Below are 16,312 nucleotides of genomic sequence, written 5' to 3'. Positions count from 1 at the left end.
GCGAGAATTGGGTTTGTTTCTGACAACAGAGGATGTGGTGCATTGCACATGCAAGCGTGTCGCGGCTCTGCTTTTAGAAGAAAAGCCACAGGAAATGGAAATTAAAGCGTCTCTTTCTGTCTGTGTCTCTGGGGTTTAAACTGGTTTTACTGCTAAACCTGCCAATGTCAAGTTTAGGGATTTAACTAACAACAGAAAACCAGAGTAAAAAGTGAGTGCATTGTTCACTACCAAACCAGACACATTTTTTAGGACACAGAAGCTGTAAACATGCTAAATGAGAGAAAAATAGAGCTGAAACGCCTACATTTTAAAACACGCATTTCGAATATAAATGTAATATTGATTTGTATACATAAAAACAATACATTTATTTAAATAGAAACATATTTATGCACATAAACAGATCAACCAGACCTTGACTGATGGGACTGAGCTTGCACAACGACTGATGAAAAACAAGCGTTGGCTTCCTTATAAGGTAAATCTACTGACAGCAGTTGCTTGCACACATACCAGTGTGCGTGCTTTGACAGTCTGACACACAGCTGTCTTTTCAAAGGATGTGGTTCATTGGTGTAGTGCTTCTTTTTTGTGTGGCTAGCTACCTTTGAGAAACAGAAACAGATGCAATCAACCTGTTCTCAAAACCTCCGTCATTCAACTCAACAGCATCCTGCCTGTCTGATCCACACACACAGTATGCAATAACAGGTTGCTGATGTGAAGCAGATTTCAGGGGGAAAACACATGAAAAGCATTTAAGAAATGAAGGAGGAGGAGGGGGGGAACAGGGAGATTTGAATGACAGATACACTGATCTTACAAAAAGCATTTAAAACTTAATGACCTGCCATTTCCTCCTCATTAGTGACGTTTTTCAGCTACTTTGTTACTGGAAGAGTAAAAATAGTGTGATTGAGCTTCTGCTGACAATATCTAGTAAGCCATTTTCTCAAAAATAAATAAATAAATAATAATAAAAACAACATTTACTCCTGTTTTTATTTTCCACAATTAGAAATTGGAGATTTAAAGAGATATTTCACCCAAAATTGAAAATGTACTCAGTATTTAGTGGTTCCAAATCTTTATGGGTTTCTTAATTCTGTTGAATACAAAAGATGATATTTTGAAGAATGTTAAAAACCTGTAATTAACTTCCATAATAGGAAACGAATACAAATGAAAGCCAATGGTGTTCAACATTTTCCAAAAGATCTTCATTTGTGTTCACCAAAAGTTTTGGGTGAGCCGTTTCCCTTTAAAAGAGACAAAAGAATCAAACTGTTTTGCTTTTTTGGACTAAGTCTTTGGTTTAAAAATCAATTAATGTCTATGTCTATAGTGCTTTTTACTGTGTAGAATGTGTTAACAAAAAATAAAAAAGTAAATTATTTATTGACCTTATTCTTCAATGCGAAAGTGCGCTCGTTTTGGCAATTGTTTTAGAACTTCCAATTTGGTTGCCTATAGGAAAAATGACTAAGAACAAGTAATTTTCTGCCATGTATTGATCCACAAACAAATGTGTTCATGACTATACAGACAAAGTAAAATATAGTCAGAAAACAGTTTGCATCAAGCAGCATAAGCCATTTTTAACGTCTAAAAATGAACGACACTGGAAGTCTCAAGCCAAGATTCAAATGGCTGCGCCTGCTCGTACTTGATAAATAAGATCAATACAAAAGCACTGATAAGCCAAGTTAGTGATCCTCAATATTAAACCTAAAGCTGTGAAGCTTCACTAATGTCAGGTCTGGGTGTCTGACTAAACATTTTCTCCAAATTATAAGAAATTGAGCAGAAAATGACAAGGAAATGAAAAACAGTTTGATTTTGGCAAAGCTGCTGTGTGGTCAGAAAATAAAAGCTGCACTCCTTTCTGAGAAGCGTTCGCATTTGACCTATCACAAGGAGCAAACTCTAGAACACCACATTCTCATTCGGGACTTTATGCATATCTTACTTAGGATTTTTTTTTGTGTGCATGTGTGTGTGTGTGCATATTGTATTGGAACATTCAGACACTGGGTTAAACGAGAACTAGTTCAAACTGTGGTCTGTGGTTAAGCGTCCCAAAAGGTACTGAGAGAGATGCAAACTGCAGTGCAAACACAAGCAAGAGTTATGAAAAAAAATTCTGTTTTGATTTGCCCGCTGTGCCATTTCTTTGGGCCTGTAATTCTAATCTTCAAAAGCCCTGGGGACTGAATAACCAAATTACAGTGCGCAACGTCCAAGTCATCATAAAACACTTCGGGGTCAGGGCATGCTGCTACCAGAGCAGGGCAAGGAAGTAATGAGTTGCATGTAATCTGGATTATGTAATCAGATTCCAATAGTCAAGTACTTGTAATTAAAGTAATCTACTATTTTAAATATTTTATCAGACTACAGTTACTTTTTAGATTACATGGTTACACAAAATTAACTTTGTTCGTATTTCTCCATAATAAACTTTTGCTTTATGTTTGATGATTTTCACTGATCCGATCATATGCACCTTTGCTATTTTTAGGTAAAGCACTAGATAAAACATTAGTAAAATTATCTGGGGTTTCATTATGTAAAGTTTATGTTTTCTAAATTGACTTAATTTTAATTTAATGTTTTAAAATCGCGAGATGTGACTTATTCAGTGTTACTACTAGGAAACAATGACAAAGGTATATTAGTGGTACATTTTTTGAAGTATAAACTGTCCATTCAATGTAATTAAAAAAGTGGAGTCTCTTCTTGGTGATAAACAAATAAATTATATTATATATTAAATTAAAGGCGACACGGTGGCTCAGTGGTTAGTATTGTCACCTCACAGCAAAAATATCGCTAGTTCGAGTCCTGGCTGGGTCAGTTGGCATTTCTGTGTGGAGTTTGCATGTTCTCCCCGTGCTCACATGGGTTTCCTCCAGGTGCTTTAGTTTCCCCCAGAGTCCAAAGACATGTGCTATAGGTGAACTGAATAAACTAAATTGGTCGTAGTGTATGCGTGTGAATATGAGTGTATGGGTGTTTCCCAGTACTGAGTTGCAGCTGGAAGGACTGATGAATAAAAGCCGGAAGAAAATGATTATATTATATTATAGTGCGTTTTTGTATCTGTCAAAATAGTACAAGATTAACCTACTTCATCATAATAGGACATCAAACAAGGGTTAGTCCCAAAAGTAATCTAAATAGAACCCAAAAGTAGTCAATGCGTTACCATAAACCAGACCCCCTAGATTTTCATGATTTTTAGCGATAAAAATGATTGATTTTGAGGTGGTAATTCCCAGAAATTTGCTGACAATTTTGTGATTTAAAAAAATGTCAATTGTATATATCGGCAGTCAACCTCCATCATTGTAAACTGCTTGCTTTTCTGTCTGTTCCACTGCTCCGTTTGTTAGATGTTTGCTCCAACTTTCTTTTGTAGTCTGAAGCACATCAAAACAGCCAATTCGCACCACAGGATGTCTAATTTAATCTTTGCATTGACTTCACATGTAAATCACTCACGCTTTATCTGGATCTGCTTACTGCACAGGCTGCAAAACATTCTACCCCACTCTCATGTAAAGGTAGGATTGTGAGGGACAGGTGAGACGTAATTTTTCGAGAGACACTCAAATACATCACGTGCGCTGCTTATACAACGTCTATAAGTCATATAGAACTACTAATTGCAAACCAAACTGAAATAAATATAAATTGATCATATGGTTAGGAATTGGATGTTTCATGAGATTATTTACGTTTTTTGCGATTATTTTGCGGGGGGGGGGGGGGTGGTCGCAAAAATGTGCGACTTTGTTGAACTTGTGTTTGATTCAGCATAATCGCAGAAAACTAGGGGGTCTGATCAACATGGAATCTTAAAAAGATATTTTGCTACAGACTACAGTTTTTGTTATGAATTGTACTTTGGAATAAAAGTAACTGATTACATGTTACCTAGCCAGCTCTGGGGTCTCGTTTATACTCACAAAAGAGGGGTGGAAATGAGATTACGCTACTTCCAAAGCAATAAGATCAATGTGATCAATAAAAGACAAACTTGATGGGAGAATGAACACTGCTGTAAGTAAATATTGACTTTAAGTGAACATAAGAGCTATAATCAATAATAAATAAATGGTCAGACTTTATTTTGATGGTCTCTTTTGCACATTTTGTTGACTAAAATTTACATTGCAACAACATGCCAATTACTTCTCATTTGAGTAGACTGTCTGCTTAATATCTGTTGATACTGCTCCTTCAACAGACATTTAACTGACTATAAGAAACTTTGCAAGTACATGTCCACTTACACCAACCCTAACCCAAATCTAAAAGTCTAGTTATAATCTAATGAGAATTAGTTGGCATTCAGATGCAATGTAATATTCACTTAGGAAGCTTTCAACGCAAATTTAAAAAAAAATCAGGCCCCTGGTCACTACACAAAGCAAATGTGTATCTTACCACTCCAGGACGAGGATGATCTCCGAGGTGGTCTCGTAAACCTCATGTAGTCCCACCACGTAAGGATTAGCCTCTGCCGACTCCAGAACCGCGATTTCATTGAGGATGTCACCTCGGCAGTCCTGACCCTTCCTCCTTTTTCGCAGGAACTTCGCTGCGTGCTCCCTGCCGGTAGTTTTCTCCACACACTTCTTCACCACTGCGAATTTGCCCCTGCGTGCACACAAATATACACACACATGAGAGACTCAAACAGATTGAAAAATGTTTGGGGAACGAGAAACTCTAAATATAAGCACTTAGAGTATGATATTACAAATAATATATAAATACACTTACAAATTATACATTTCAATACAAGAATTCTTGTGCTGTGAATAAAAATATAAAATAGTGTATGGAAAGCATCGTCAACGCACTGTGATGCATCGAGATATCGAATTGAACCGAATCGATGGCATGATAATTGTAACCGGATGGATGGATAGATGGATGGATGGAGGGATGGAAATTTTTAGCTTGAAAGAACTTCATTCATTAATTATCAAGAATACCAAGACACTGGCTTCTTACTATTTTTAAAAATGCTCTGTCTTTAAACATACACTGAATGAGGTTGATCGCTTTCTTGTAAAAAAAAAAAAAAAAAAAAGTAGATGACCAAAAACAAAACCTGCCTTTATTTTTATTCATGTGTGGGGTTATATTAGACTATATCGCCATTTTATGGGACTTTTATCATATTTTTCTGTCTCTTTGAAGCTGCACAGCTTTTATCCTCATGATTTGCCTTAATGGGGAAAATATTCTTTAAACACGTATGGGTTTGGAAGGACATGTGATATACAAACAATGAATGAAGAACTGCAATGATCGTTTTCTTCATGCAAAGAAGACAGGGCTGATGATGATGAAGAATATCCTTGCTTTCTTTCTTAAACTGTCAGTTTCACACTTGATCTTCCCTCCCTCTCGTTTTCACTTTCAATGCGAGTCTGACACTCATATGATAAGACTGACAGTTAGAGACCGTTTGAGGCTCTCTCTCATACAATGACACACACACACACACACACACACACACACACACACACACACACACACTCATGGGTTTTCACAAAAACACTACATGCACAAGTGCAATACACATACAAACACGCACAACAAAATCCACACAATTCCAATTGTACACAAATCTCACACACACCATGCACACAAAAACATGCACACACACCATCCACAAACGCATATGGACAAGCACAAACAGACCACATGCTCACGCTCACTCACACACACAAACATGATTAATGCTCACAATCCCACAAATGCTGCACACAATCCCAATCTTACACACACACACACACAACACTTATAAAAACACACGCATAAGCATGCACACAAACAACACAAGCACACACACTAAACTTGTGTAAATATACTTTAATATAATTATAACAAATATAGTTAATGCACAATACAAAGCACACACACCACGTGCATGCACGAACACACACACAAAAATCAAACATACAATTAATGCTCACAATCCCAAGCACATACAAACACACAATCCCAATCTTACACACAATCCAATCTCACACACCAAACATGCATGCATACAAACAAACAAACAAACACACACCATGTTTACAAACACATGCACAAACAACAAACACACACGCACAAGTGTGCAAACACATGTGCACACACACAAACATATAATTAATGCACACAACCCTAAGCACGCACACGCATGCACAAACAAACACACACACATAAAATGAACAATCCCAAGCACGCACAGACACACAATTTGAATTTTACAAACACCAACCATGCATACAAACACAATCCCATGCCCGTGCACACATGCACAAACAAACACACAAGCACACACACAAACATAAAATTAATGAACACAATCCCAACCGTATGCGCACGCACACACACACACACACAGACAATTTGAATCTTACAAACATCACCCATGCATCCAATCTAACACACAATCCCAATCTCTCACACACACACAATCAATGGGCACACACACACACACACACACACACACAAAATCACACAGCAGATGCTCACATACACCATGCACACAAACAACAGAAACACACATGCACAAGCACATAAAATCAATACACACAAAACTCAAATCACACACTCCGTGATTTCCTGCTTCCTCCTCCTCCTCCTCCTCATCTGTCCTCTCAGCGCCTCATCGATCAGTCAAACACACACACTGCGCCGCACACACACAAAGAGCAGCCTGTCAGTGTGAACATTCTGCTGTCCCACAGCGAGAGGGACAAACGGCCCTTCACCACACCTCCTCATAAAGAGACAGCAGAGCGTGTGTGTGTGAGAGAGGCCCAACACACAGACCACCCACTTGCCCAGCATCCTCCATTCAGACTCAATGGTGTCCCGTCCTGCGTCCGTCTCGTTCTGCTAATGACCAAACATGACACTTACAACAAAATACAGCCCCCCGGTGACCTCTGCTCTGAACGCTGCGCGTCTCCTCCAATCTGCGTCTCCATTAACGCCCTACTCACAGGTTTGACACAAACACGCAAGAAACACAGGTGGACAATAAAAGACTGCGGATGAGCGAGCTTCCAGTCGGACGTTTCCAGAGACCTGATAAAAAGGCCAAGCCATGCCACAAGCTACTTCCTGTGCTGACATGTGTTATGGATGAATTTGATAAATCACTAAACTAAATGTACTCGACTAAAAATTTTTTTTTAAAAAATCAAAGTAAAATAAATGCATATTAACACATACAAAAATAAACATTTCTAAACTGATCAAATTACAAATCAACTAATAAGGAAAAAAAGAAAAAAAAACTATAAAATTTAAAAAATATGTATTTTTTAAACATTTAAACTAAATATAAAATACAAATAACTTTGATAATAATAAAAAAATAAATAATAAATACAAAAAAAATTAATATATAAAAAAATAATAATAAATAAAAATAAATAAATAAATAAAAATAAATAATAAATAAATAAATAAATAATAAATAAATAAATAAAAAATAAAAAAATAAAAAATAAAATAAATAAAAAATAAACACAAATAAATAAATAAATAAAAATAAATAAATAAAATAAATAAAAAATAAAAATAAATAAATGAAAAATAAATAAAAATATAAAATATATATATATATATATAAAATTATATATAAATTTTTTTTTTGATTATATAAAATATAATAAATATAATAATATATAAAATGTGTTAGTTTATAGGTTTACAAGCACAGGAAGTTGCATTTTAACTTCTCCAAACTTCAAATGCACTCCAAACCTTTTCTTCGTTGAGGCATGATTTATTCTTTCATCATTTGCAAGGTTTCCAAATTGCATTGTTAGTAATTTTCCTTACTAAATTTATCCGTTTAATCTATTAATCACTGTATATCTGCTTCTGACCATGACGTGTCCACACTAAATGGTGCTTAAGAGATGTGCTTAAGGGATCGTATGCAACATCCTTCATTTATTCTATTAGGAAAGGAGAAAGCTCCACTTATGCATCACACTTAGAGGGAAAACGTGCTTTATGCAATGTTACAGTTATATAAACCTTGAAGCATCAGAATCGGTACTTCGGTACTAATAGATGAGAGTGGCTTTTCAAGGATTGTATGTACAGAATATATTTCGATGATATATTTTGGCAACATTCCTATAAAAATATAAAACAACTTGTAACACCTACTAACTCTGTCATGTTTCCACATGAGCTCAGTTTTAATTTGACAGGGTCTTTAAAGGAGCTTTCTTCATTTCGCTCTTGGTGTTAACAATTCCCATGATTGTAAACTATAAAAGTCCCCCCGAAAGTTTCCAGGGGCACAAGCCAAAGTGCTTCCACTGGCAGAGCTGGAGTGGTTTTCCTGCTGAACGTGAGTGCGGTTGGCAGGGTCGAGGTGAGGCGAGCACACATCCAGAAAATAGAGTTCACGTCCAGTACAAGAACTGTGTGTGCTGCTGCCAACACTCAGAACAAGACTGTTGTTCAGCAGTTCAACACGTGAGGAAATTATGGCCAACCAAAAGCATGCTTTGACTGGTGTCGACATTAAAAAGCTACACTTACACTTATTCCCAATCGCAAAAACAACAATAAAGTGTTGGAGTGAGGGGAGACGAGGTCAAAGGGCAGTAGCAGAGCATAATTATATTTCTGCCACACTCATTTTTCTCTTGTGCTATTCATAGTGTGTAAGAGTACGCTGCAAAAGCCATTAGTTGACTTTACTGTTTAGTTGACTTTACTATTATTAAGTAAATGAACAATGCGAATAATTCTTCAAATTAAAGTTAAGCTAACTTAACAGTTCCAAGCTACAAATGGCTTTTTTATATATAAACTCAAACAAAACTAGCAAAAACCTCATCCTTTTTATTTCTCATTTTATTTTGGGTATTACCATTTAAAAAAAAAACAAAAAAAAAAAGAATTGTGTGGTTTCAGCTCATTTAAAAATAATATATAAAATTGAGTGCAGGTTGACCCACTTTAAGGATTAGACAATATATTTATTATTAGTCAAATAAATAAATATTGATGTCCATTATTAATATTAAAATCATTTGCATGTTATTTGAGCATCACCGAGATATTATTGCTATTTTTATTGTTTTATTAAACTGAGTTTTCCCCATTTTTATTGCAATTTTAGTTTTGAAAAACTACATTTTATAGTATTTTTCTTAATTAAATTTAAAAAAGAAATTTTGCCTTGGCAACTATAGCAAAAACTTTACCCTTTTTATCCCATTTTATTTTGGGTGTTACCATTACAATTAGAATTACAATTAGACCGACAATTTAAATAAGATTTTCTAACTAAACAAAAATATTTTGGGCAACTGCACTGTAAAAAACGCACAATTCACATGCAATTCACTCATGTTGCCTCAACACAAACCGCTTAAGTTAACTTAAAATGTAAGCTGATTAAGCATTAAAAAAAAATCATTAAGAATTGTGTTGTTTCTGTTCATAGTAAATAAGTAGTTTGAACAGGTAGCTAAATGATTTTGAGTGTAGCTAAATTCAAATTAGCTACAGTTGTAAATATATTTCTCCATTATAAGTTTAGTCCAACTAAATTAGGAAAACACTTCAAAGCATCAAAATGATCAATGAATAGAATTCGCCTCAACCTAAAACAATGACTGTGCACAGAGAGGGCAGGAAATGTACATTCATCACTGAAGATGACCCAGATACCATGCGGTTATACTTTCACCATCAAAATCCACCAACATCTGCATTCTTTCACTCCTCGTTCAATTCGCCACTATGGGGAACAAATCAGATAGGCTGCAAAAAAAAAAAAACACAACAGCCTGTCTTTGTAACCTTGATTGAAAGGAAAGTTCACCCAAAAATCATCATATTCGCATCCTCCATTTGTTCAAAACCTGTCTGAGTTTCTTTCTCCTGTTCAACACAAAGGAGACAACCAGAAAAATAAAAGAAAAAAAACAGCCCTTGACTTTAATCGTATAATTTTGTTCCTTATGGATCTCAATGTCTGCTTTTATCCTTCAGAACATCTTGTTGACAGATGAAAGAAACCCTTTAAAAAAAATAAATAAAAATCTTTAAGAAACTGCAATTGACTGAGTAAACGAAGAAAATGCTTCTTTTTGGGTGAACTATTCCTTTAAATGTGTACATTCATCATTGAAGATGACCCAGATACCATGCGGTTAGACTTCCTGTGTAAAAATCACACCGTCTTCTCCTCCACCGACTATCCGTCTCCATCTCTCAGTTTCATTCTCAAGCCCAGATGGCAGAAACATGTCCTTTATTCACTCTTTGATGAGTCAAAGAATGAATAAACATTTAAAGAGCAAAAGCACGCACGTGTGCACGAACACACAACCAACTCTATCCATTATTAAAGGGAAATCACACAAGCCCATTATTAAGCCAATGACTCCATCACAAGCACATCTGGCCTGTCTGCTACTGGTATGGCAGAGGATACAGTCGGTATCCCACAATTCCTCACTCGGACCACCTCGAACGGGGAAATCGCTCAATTCTCAGCTGAACTCATGAACTTTATTAGCTTCCTGGGGATAAAAACGCAGATTACCAAAACAGGCGCAGTTCAAGAGGGGGGAAAAGTTGAAAAAAATGCTGAAAACATGAATGAATTTGATGGAAAGCTTCTGGAAAAAGTTGGACTGGTGATGCTGCATGTGTTTGTGTTTGCTAAAAAAGTCAGGACAGCACATTTTGCAGGTTGGAGCTCATTTCTGGATACTCTAGAGGAGCTTCAATGATGATATGCTTAAAAATAATCTTTAATCTCAAAGAACTGGGACACAGCAGCTCATGTAAAAACTTTCATAAACTGGGACGTCCTCTACACACACTGCATAGAGATTCAAGTAAAACACACACAAGTTTTATGTGGTCAATATGAGCCTTCCACACGTTTTTTAGTTTCTTCATCACACAGTGTCCTTTTCTTCACCAGTGAGGACTTTCGGTTCAAGCTGCTTTGTTATGAATCAGAGGAATTCAAAAAATATGCGAAAGAATAAATGAGTGGAAATGGAAACGGAGCTAAATACCAAACAGATCTTGGAACGGATAAACAAACAAGATGTCTGGGAACAAACTTTGGATTTGATCTTGCTGAATAATACGGAAACTGCTGCTAGAGCTTTGTGTCAAATGAATGGAGTGCTGACAACCGGGGCCAGATGGTTGGGCCATTCAGTAAGACGAGTGCGTTCAACGCGAGAGAAAGAAACAGAGACACACACACACAATGTATATTTTATGCTGGACAACATTGACTCCAAGTGCTCATACATACAAGAAGATCTAGGCCAACAAGTCAGGCAGGCTAAGTTACAGACAGCTTAAGAAATTTAAAGCGATAGTTCACCCAAAAATGAAAATTTTGAAGCATGTTGGGGGAAAAACAGAAGAAAACTTCCGTAGAGTTTTTTAGTTGTTGTTCCTATTATAGACTTTTTTTTCCCCAACATTCTTGATTATATCTTGTTTTGTTTTGTTATATCTTGCTTTTTTTGGTGAACTATCCCTCTAACTAATAAATCTAAATAAGATCTAACTAAATAAATAAATGAATGATTTTTCTGGTTGGTGTCAGAGCAAACCAAAAGTCTAGCTGACCCATGAATGTTTCTGCTGCTCATCTGTTTACAAGAAAAATGATGCCTGTCGCTATATGATAAAGGGAAAATGGGCTAAATGGATGAAATCAGATTAGGTTTTGCTGAAGGAATGCAAGACATTGGTGCGCCCGTCTCTTTTTGCCTGTCTAATCTCAACATCAGAATCCACCAACATCTGCATTCCTTCATTCCTCGTTCAATTCGCCACTATGGGGAACAAATCTGATAGGCTGCATTAAAAAAAAAATCCAACAGCCTGTCTTTGTAACCTTTACTGAAGGGAAAGTTCACCCCAAAAAAAAAAAAAAAAAAAAAAAAAAAAAAAAAAAAGAAAAAAAAAAAATTCATAAATTTTCTCATCCTCCATTTATTTAAAACCTGCTTGGGTTTCTTTCTCCTGTTCAACACAGAGAAAGACCTTAACTTCAATAGTATTTTTTTCGTTCATTATAGATGTCGATGTCTGCTTTTTTTCTTTAGAACATCTTGTTTTGTCCTCAACAGATGAAAGAAACTCTTTAAAACTTTTTAAAAATGCACTTGGGTGAGTAAACGATGAAGAGAATGCTCATTTTTGGGTGAACTATTCCTTTAAAGGCAAAACATGTGAGGATTTCAAGGCACGAGTGGCCCAAAATGAGACATTTTACAGCCCAATCAACAAATTACACATCAAATTGGGTTAAATGAGTCGGAACGGCATTGTGAATTAAAATCTGGCAACTTGAAAAGCAAAGTTCACCTAAAGGCAGCAGAAACAGACCATATGTGCAGTTGTCAACAAGATCAGAATGAGTGTCTATTGCTAAATGAACATATCTGTTTGAGAGAAAACAAGTACGCGTGGTCAAGCGATACCATCTTGTCTATAATTAGTCAGCGGAGCTTTAGAGAACAATGTCACGCCAAGCGGCAGCATATTCATCACGCATTGACCTCGTGCGGCTCTGAATTAACATGGTTTAAATTCTTTTTCCTTACTTGAGAGAAACACAGAGGATTCAAGTCTGTTTTTCAGGCACAATGTGGCCATGCAAAACGGAAGTTTAGAGACTGTATACAGTGGTTATGTGTTCACTTTCGACTGATTCAACTTGGTGAATCAAAAAAATCTTTTAGGTGCATTCATGCATTCATTTAAGTGATTTATAACTCAATGTACCTTTTCTGCACAGGTATTCCTGTCAAAACCCAAAATAAATGGGTGGTTAGAATAATCTACTGTAAATATACATAAACTTAATTTTTGTTTAGTAATGTGCAATGCTAAGCTCTTCATATTAGACAACTTTAAAAGATGACTTTCTCAGTATTTAGATTTTTTTTTCCATACATCAATGGAAAGTTTAATTAATCAGCTTTCACGCATTTTAATTGTTTAAAAGTTGACACTTATGACTGGTTATGTGGACAATGGTCACATATACATTAGATGCCTCAGTGGCTGTTTCTAAACAGTGAAAGTTTGTATAGGAACAGTCAAGAGAAGGCTGACTGCACATCTGTTACATCAGTGTTTCCCAACCCTGTTCCTGAAGGCACACCAACAGCACACATTTTCAACTTCTCCCTAATCATACACACCTGAATCAACTCAGCAGAACATTAGAAAAGACCCCAAAACCTGACACCAATGGGTCAGATAAGAGAGACATACAAAATATGCAATGTTGGTGTGCCTCCAGGAACAGGGTTGGGAAAAACTGTGCTACATCATGCATGCGTTAATATCTATATGCAAATCAGACCTCAACAAAAGATGACAAACACAAAACCCTTCCTTTTGGAAACATTAAGCTTATTTAATATCTGTAATAGTGAGTTGATATGAAAACAAACACATTCCCATCAGTAAACTTTACATTTCTTAGAGATATTAAAAAGGTTATAAATGAGGCAGTGCACTGTTGTGGCATCTCAAAAGATTTTTAAAATGAGTGACAAAGCATTGACTGTTTCAAGATGGCAGAAGCATCTACACTAGTAGATTATCAGTAATTGGCGACCCAAAAGATTAGTTCCCATCTAAAACAAGTCTTTGTTTCAATATCATCTGCACACTTTCTAATTCTTTGGCAAACTAAAATGTTATAACCAAGGCAGTGCAATGTTGTGGCATCTCAAAAGATTTTTAAAGTGAGTGACGAAGCATTGACTGTTCTAAGATGGCAGAAGCATCTACACTAGTGGATTACCAGTAGATGGCGACAAAAAAAAAAGATTAGTTCACAAACAAGTCTTACTGTAAGTTTATCACCACCTCAATGTTCTACTTCTTTGGCAAATCAAAATGTTATAATAAAGGCAGTGCAATTTTGTGGCCTCTCAGAATAGATTTGAGAGAGTGAGTGATTAAGCATTGACCGTTTCAAGATGGCAGAAGCATCCACACTAGTAGATTACCAGTAGATGGCGACCCAAAAGATTAGTTCACAACTGAAACAAGTCCTAATGTTACATTACCACCTGAAAACTTAGAATTTTTTTGGCAAATTAAAATGTTACAATCAAGGCAGTGCAATTTTGTGGCATCTCAGAAATTCTTTTTAAAATGAGTGACTAAGCATTGACTGTTCCAAGATGGCAGAAGCATCTACACGTCTAGAATTACCAGTAGATGGCGACCCAAAAGATTAGTTCACAACTAAAACAAATATTAAGGTTACATTATCACCTGTAAACTTTCTATTTCTTTGGCAAATTAAAATGTTATAAAGGCAGTGCAATTTTGTGGCATCTCAGAAAGGATTTGAGAGAGTGATCGACTAAGCACTGACTGTTCCAAGATGGCAGAAGCATCTACACTTCTAGGATTACCAGTAGATGGCGACTCAAAACATTCTTATTCGATTAAAAAAAAATGGCAACTCCCAAAAAAAAAATAAAAATAAATCTCCTAATCAATACAGTGAGGTGACAGGTTTGAGCTGTAAAACATTAACAGATAAACTGACGTGAGTTTAACGGTCAAAAATCTGAATCGTTTTAAAACAAAAACTGGCTTTAGCGAAGAGGCGTGTTCGTTAAGAAGAACGAGCCAATTAAATGCTCCTCACAGACAGTCCTCGAATTCTATTGGTTCATTCAGTTGTCAGTCAAGAATAAGAAAACAAAGCAGTTAAACGCTTCACAAAACTTCAATGGACAAACATAAAAGACAACAAATTGTAGAATATACACAAACAAATTTGCTAATTCCCTTCACTGCAAAAAACCGTAGGGAATACCATTATAATAAATGCAAAGGTGTACAAATGTATGATTAACGTTTGTTTTATAAAATCACACATCTAGTGTGCAACATTGACAACCTACAATAAGTGCTAAAATCCATCCAGCTGACCCTCAGATTACACGTGCGGCAGCCAAACAAATCTCTCTCGGTTTCCAGCTGGCGGTGATTCACTTACTCAATTAATTCCCACACCGGTTCCCAAGTTTGTGAAACTGCCCGCGGGTAAATGACTACATCACTTAGCACACACGATAATCTTTTAAACTCGCTAATTCCTCCAAACAGCAAATAATCGAAAGTGTGTGTGTTTTTACCTGCCAAGCTCTCTGCCGACCAGGTCATAGTTGTTCTTGAAGGGATCGCTCCTTATCCGAGTGCGGATTTTTGTGACCATTCCGTTTCTGTTCATCATTTTGCCGTTAAAGTCCTGCTGCGGGATGATGCCAGCCGTTCACCGGAGCACTGGGTACAAATATAAGAGTTTAGTCCATCAGGTCACAATCATAGACCGCTATTCAAACCGGCTGGGGAGCAAAAAAAGTGATGATGCTTAGAGAAATTAGCTTCAAAAGCAGAACATATTCCTTTTTTCACAAGCACAAGTTTAACCCAGCGGTGGAAATGTTGTACAATCTATATTACGGTGACCGAGAAACTCACAGAACTCAATTAGAGCCGCGACAGATGAGCGGTGAGCGCACGTCCAGCCAGCTGTAACTCCGTTTGAGAATGCGGACAAACATTCCCAAGCACAAGGCTCATCACAAACCCCGCCCCTCGAGGAGGCGGCCAATGGGAGAGCATAATTTGTAAAGGGGGCGGGGTTATGACCTGAGGGAATTCACAGACAAATTTGTATAGTGACAAGACAAGTCTGAGTATCCGTCAGGTTTCAAGTGATAAGAAATGATTAGAAATTCCCTAAAAAAGCCACAATTGCAGAACAAAAACAAACCTGAAACATACAAACACTTAAATGGATAGTTCACCCCAAATATGACATTTTTTTCATAGTTTACTCTCCCTCAAGTGATTCTAAACTTAAAAAATGGCAGAAGAGGCAATATTTTGAAATCCATAGTAGAAAAACAAGTACTATGCATGTCAATGGTTTTCCAGCATTCCTCCAGCTATCTTCAATTGTTTTCAGCAGAAGGAAGAAACTCAAACAGGTTTGGAACAAGTGAAGGCTGAGTAAATGATGGCAGAGATTTAATTTTTGGGTGAAAATATCCTGTTAAGCTCTAGTTTCTGTCTGGTTTGTATGTAGCAAAGCATATGTATAATAAAAATACATTTGACATATATATTTGTATTTATACAGCTATGGAAAAGTATTAGGAGAGCAATTGACAGCTCTAAGATTCTCTGGATTTACACTGTATAGTTGTATGTTTAAGTAAAATGCAGTCGTTTT

The 16,312-nt window shown here is 36.3% G+C and overlaps 1 protein-coding gene across 2 annotated transcripts in view; it reads right to left on the bottom strand.

Moving 5' to 3' along the window:
* The window catches only part of stk17al (serine/threonine kinase 17a like), a 29,541-nt gene extending 13,919 nt beyond the window's left edge, over positions 1-15,622 (bottom strand). The window contains exons 1-3 of one of the 2 annotated variants that reach the window (XM_056453242.1): positions 15,556-15,622; positions 15,210-15,357; positions 4,456-4,668 (exon numbers count right to left, since the gene is read on the bottom strand). In XM_056453242.1, the coding sequence (XP_056309217.1) occupies positions 4,456-4,668; positions 15,210-15,307 (311 nt within the window). In that variant the 5' untranslated portion in view covers positions 15,308-15,357; positions 15,556-15,622. Of the gene's footprint in view, positions 1-4,455; positions 4,669-15,209 lie in introns of both variants that reach the window. The other variant, XM_056453241.1, reaches the window with a different exon arrangement.
* Between the last annotated feature and the right edge of the window lie 690 nt (positions 15,623-16,312).

Source organism: Danio aesculapii, chromosome 3, assembly GCF_903798145.1.
Source record: "Danio aesculapii chromosome 3, fDanAes4.1, whole genome shotgun sequence".
Taxonomy (NCBI): domain Eukaryota; kingdom Metazoa; phylum Chordata; class Actinopteri; order Cypriniformes; family Danionidae; genus Danio; species Danio aesculapii.
Note: the sequence above shows the minus strand (reverse complement) of the source record. Positions and strands in the feature narration are given on the sequence as shown.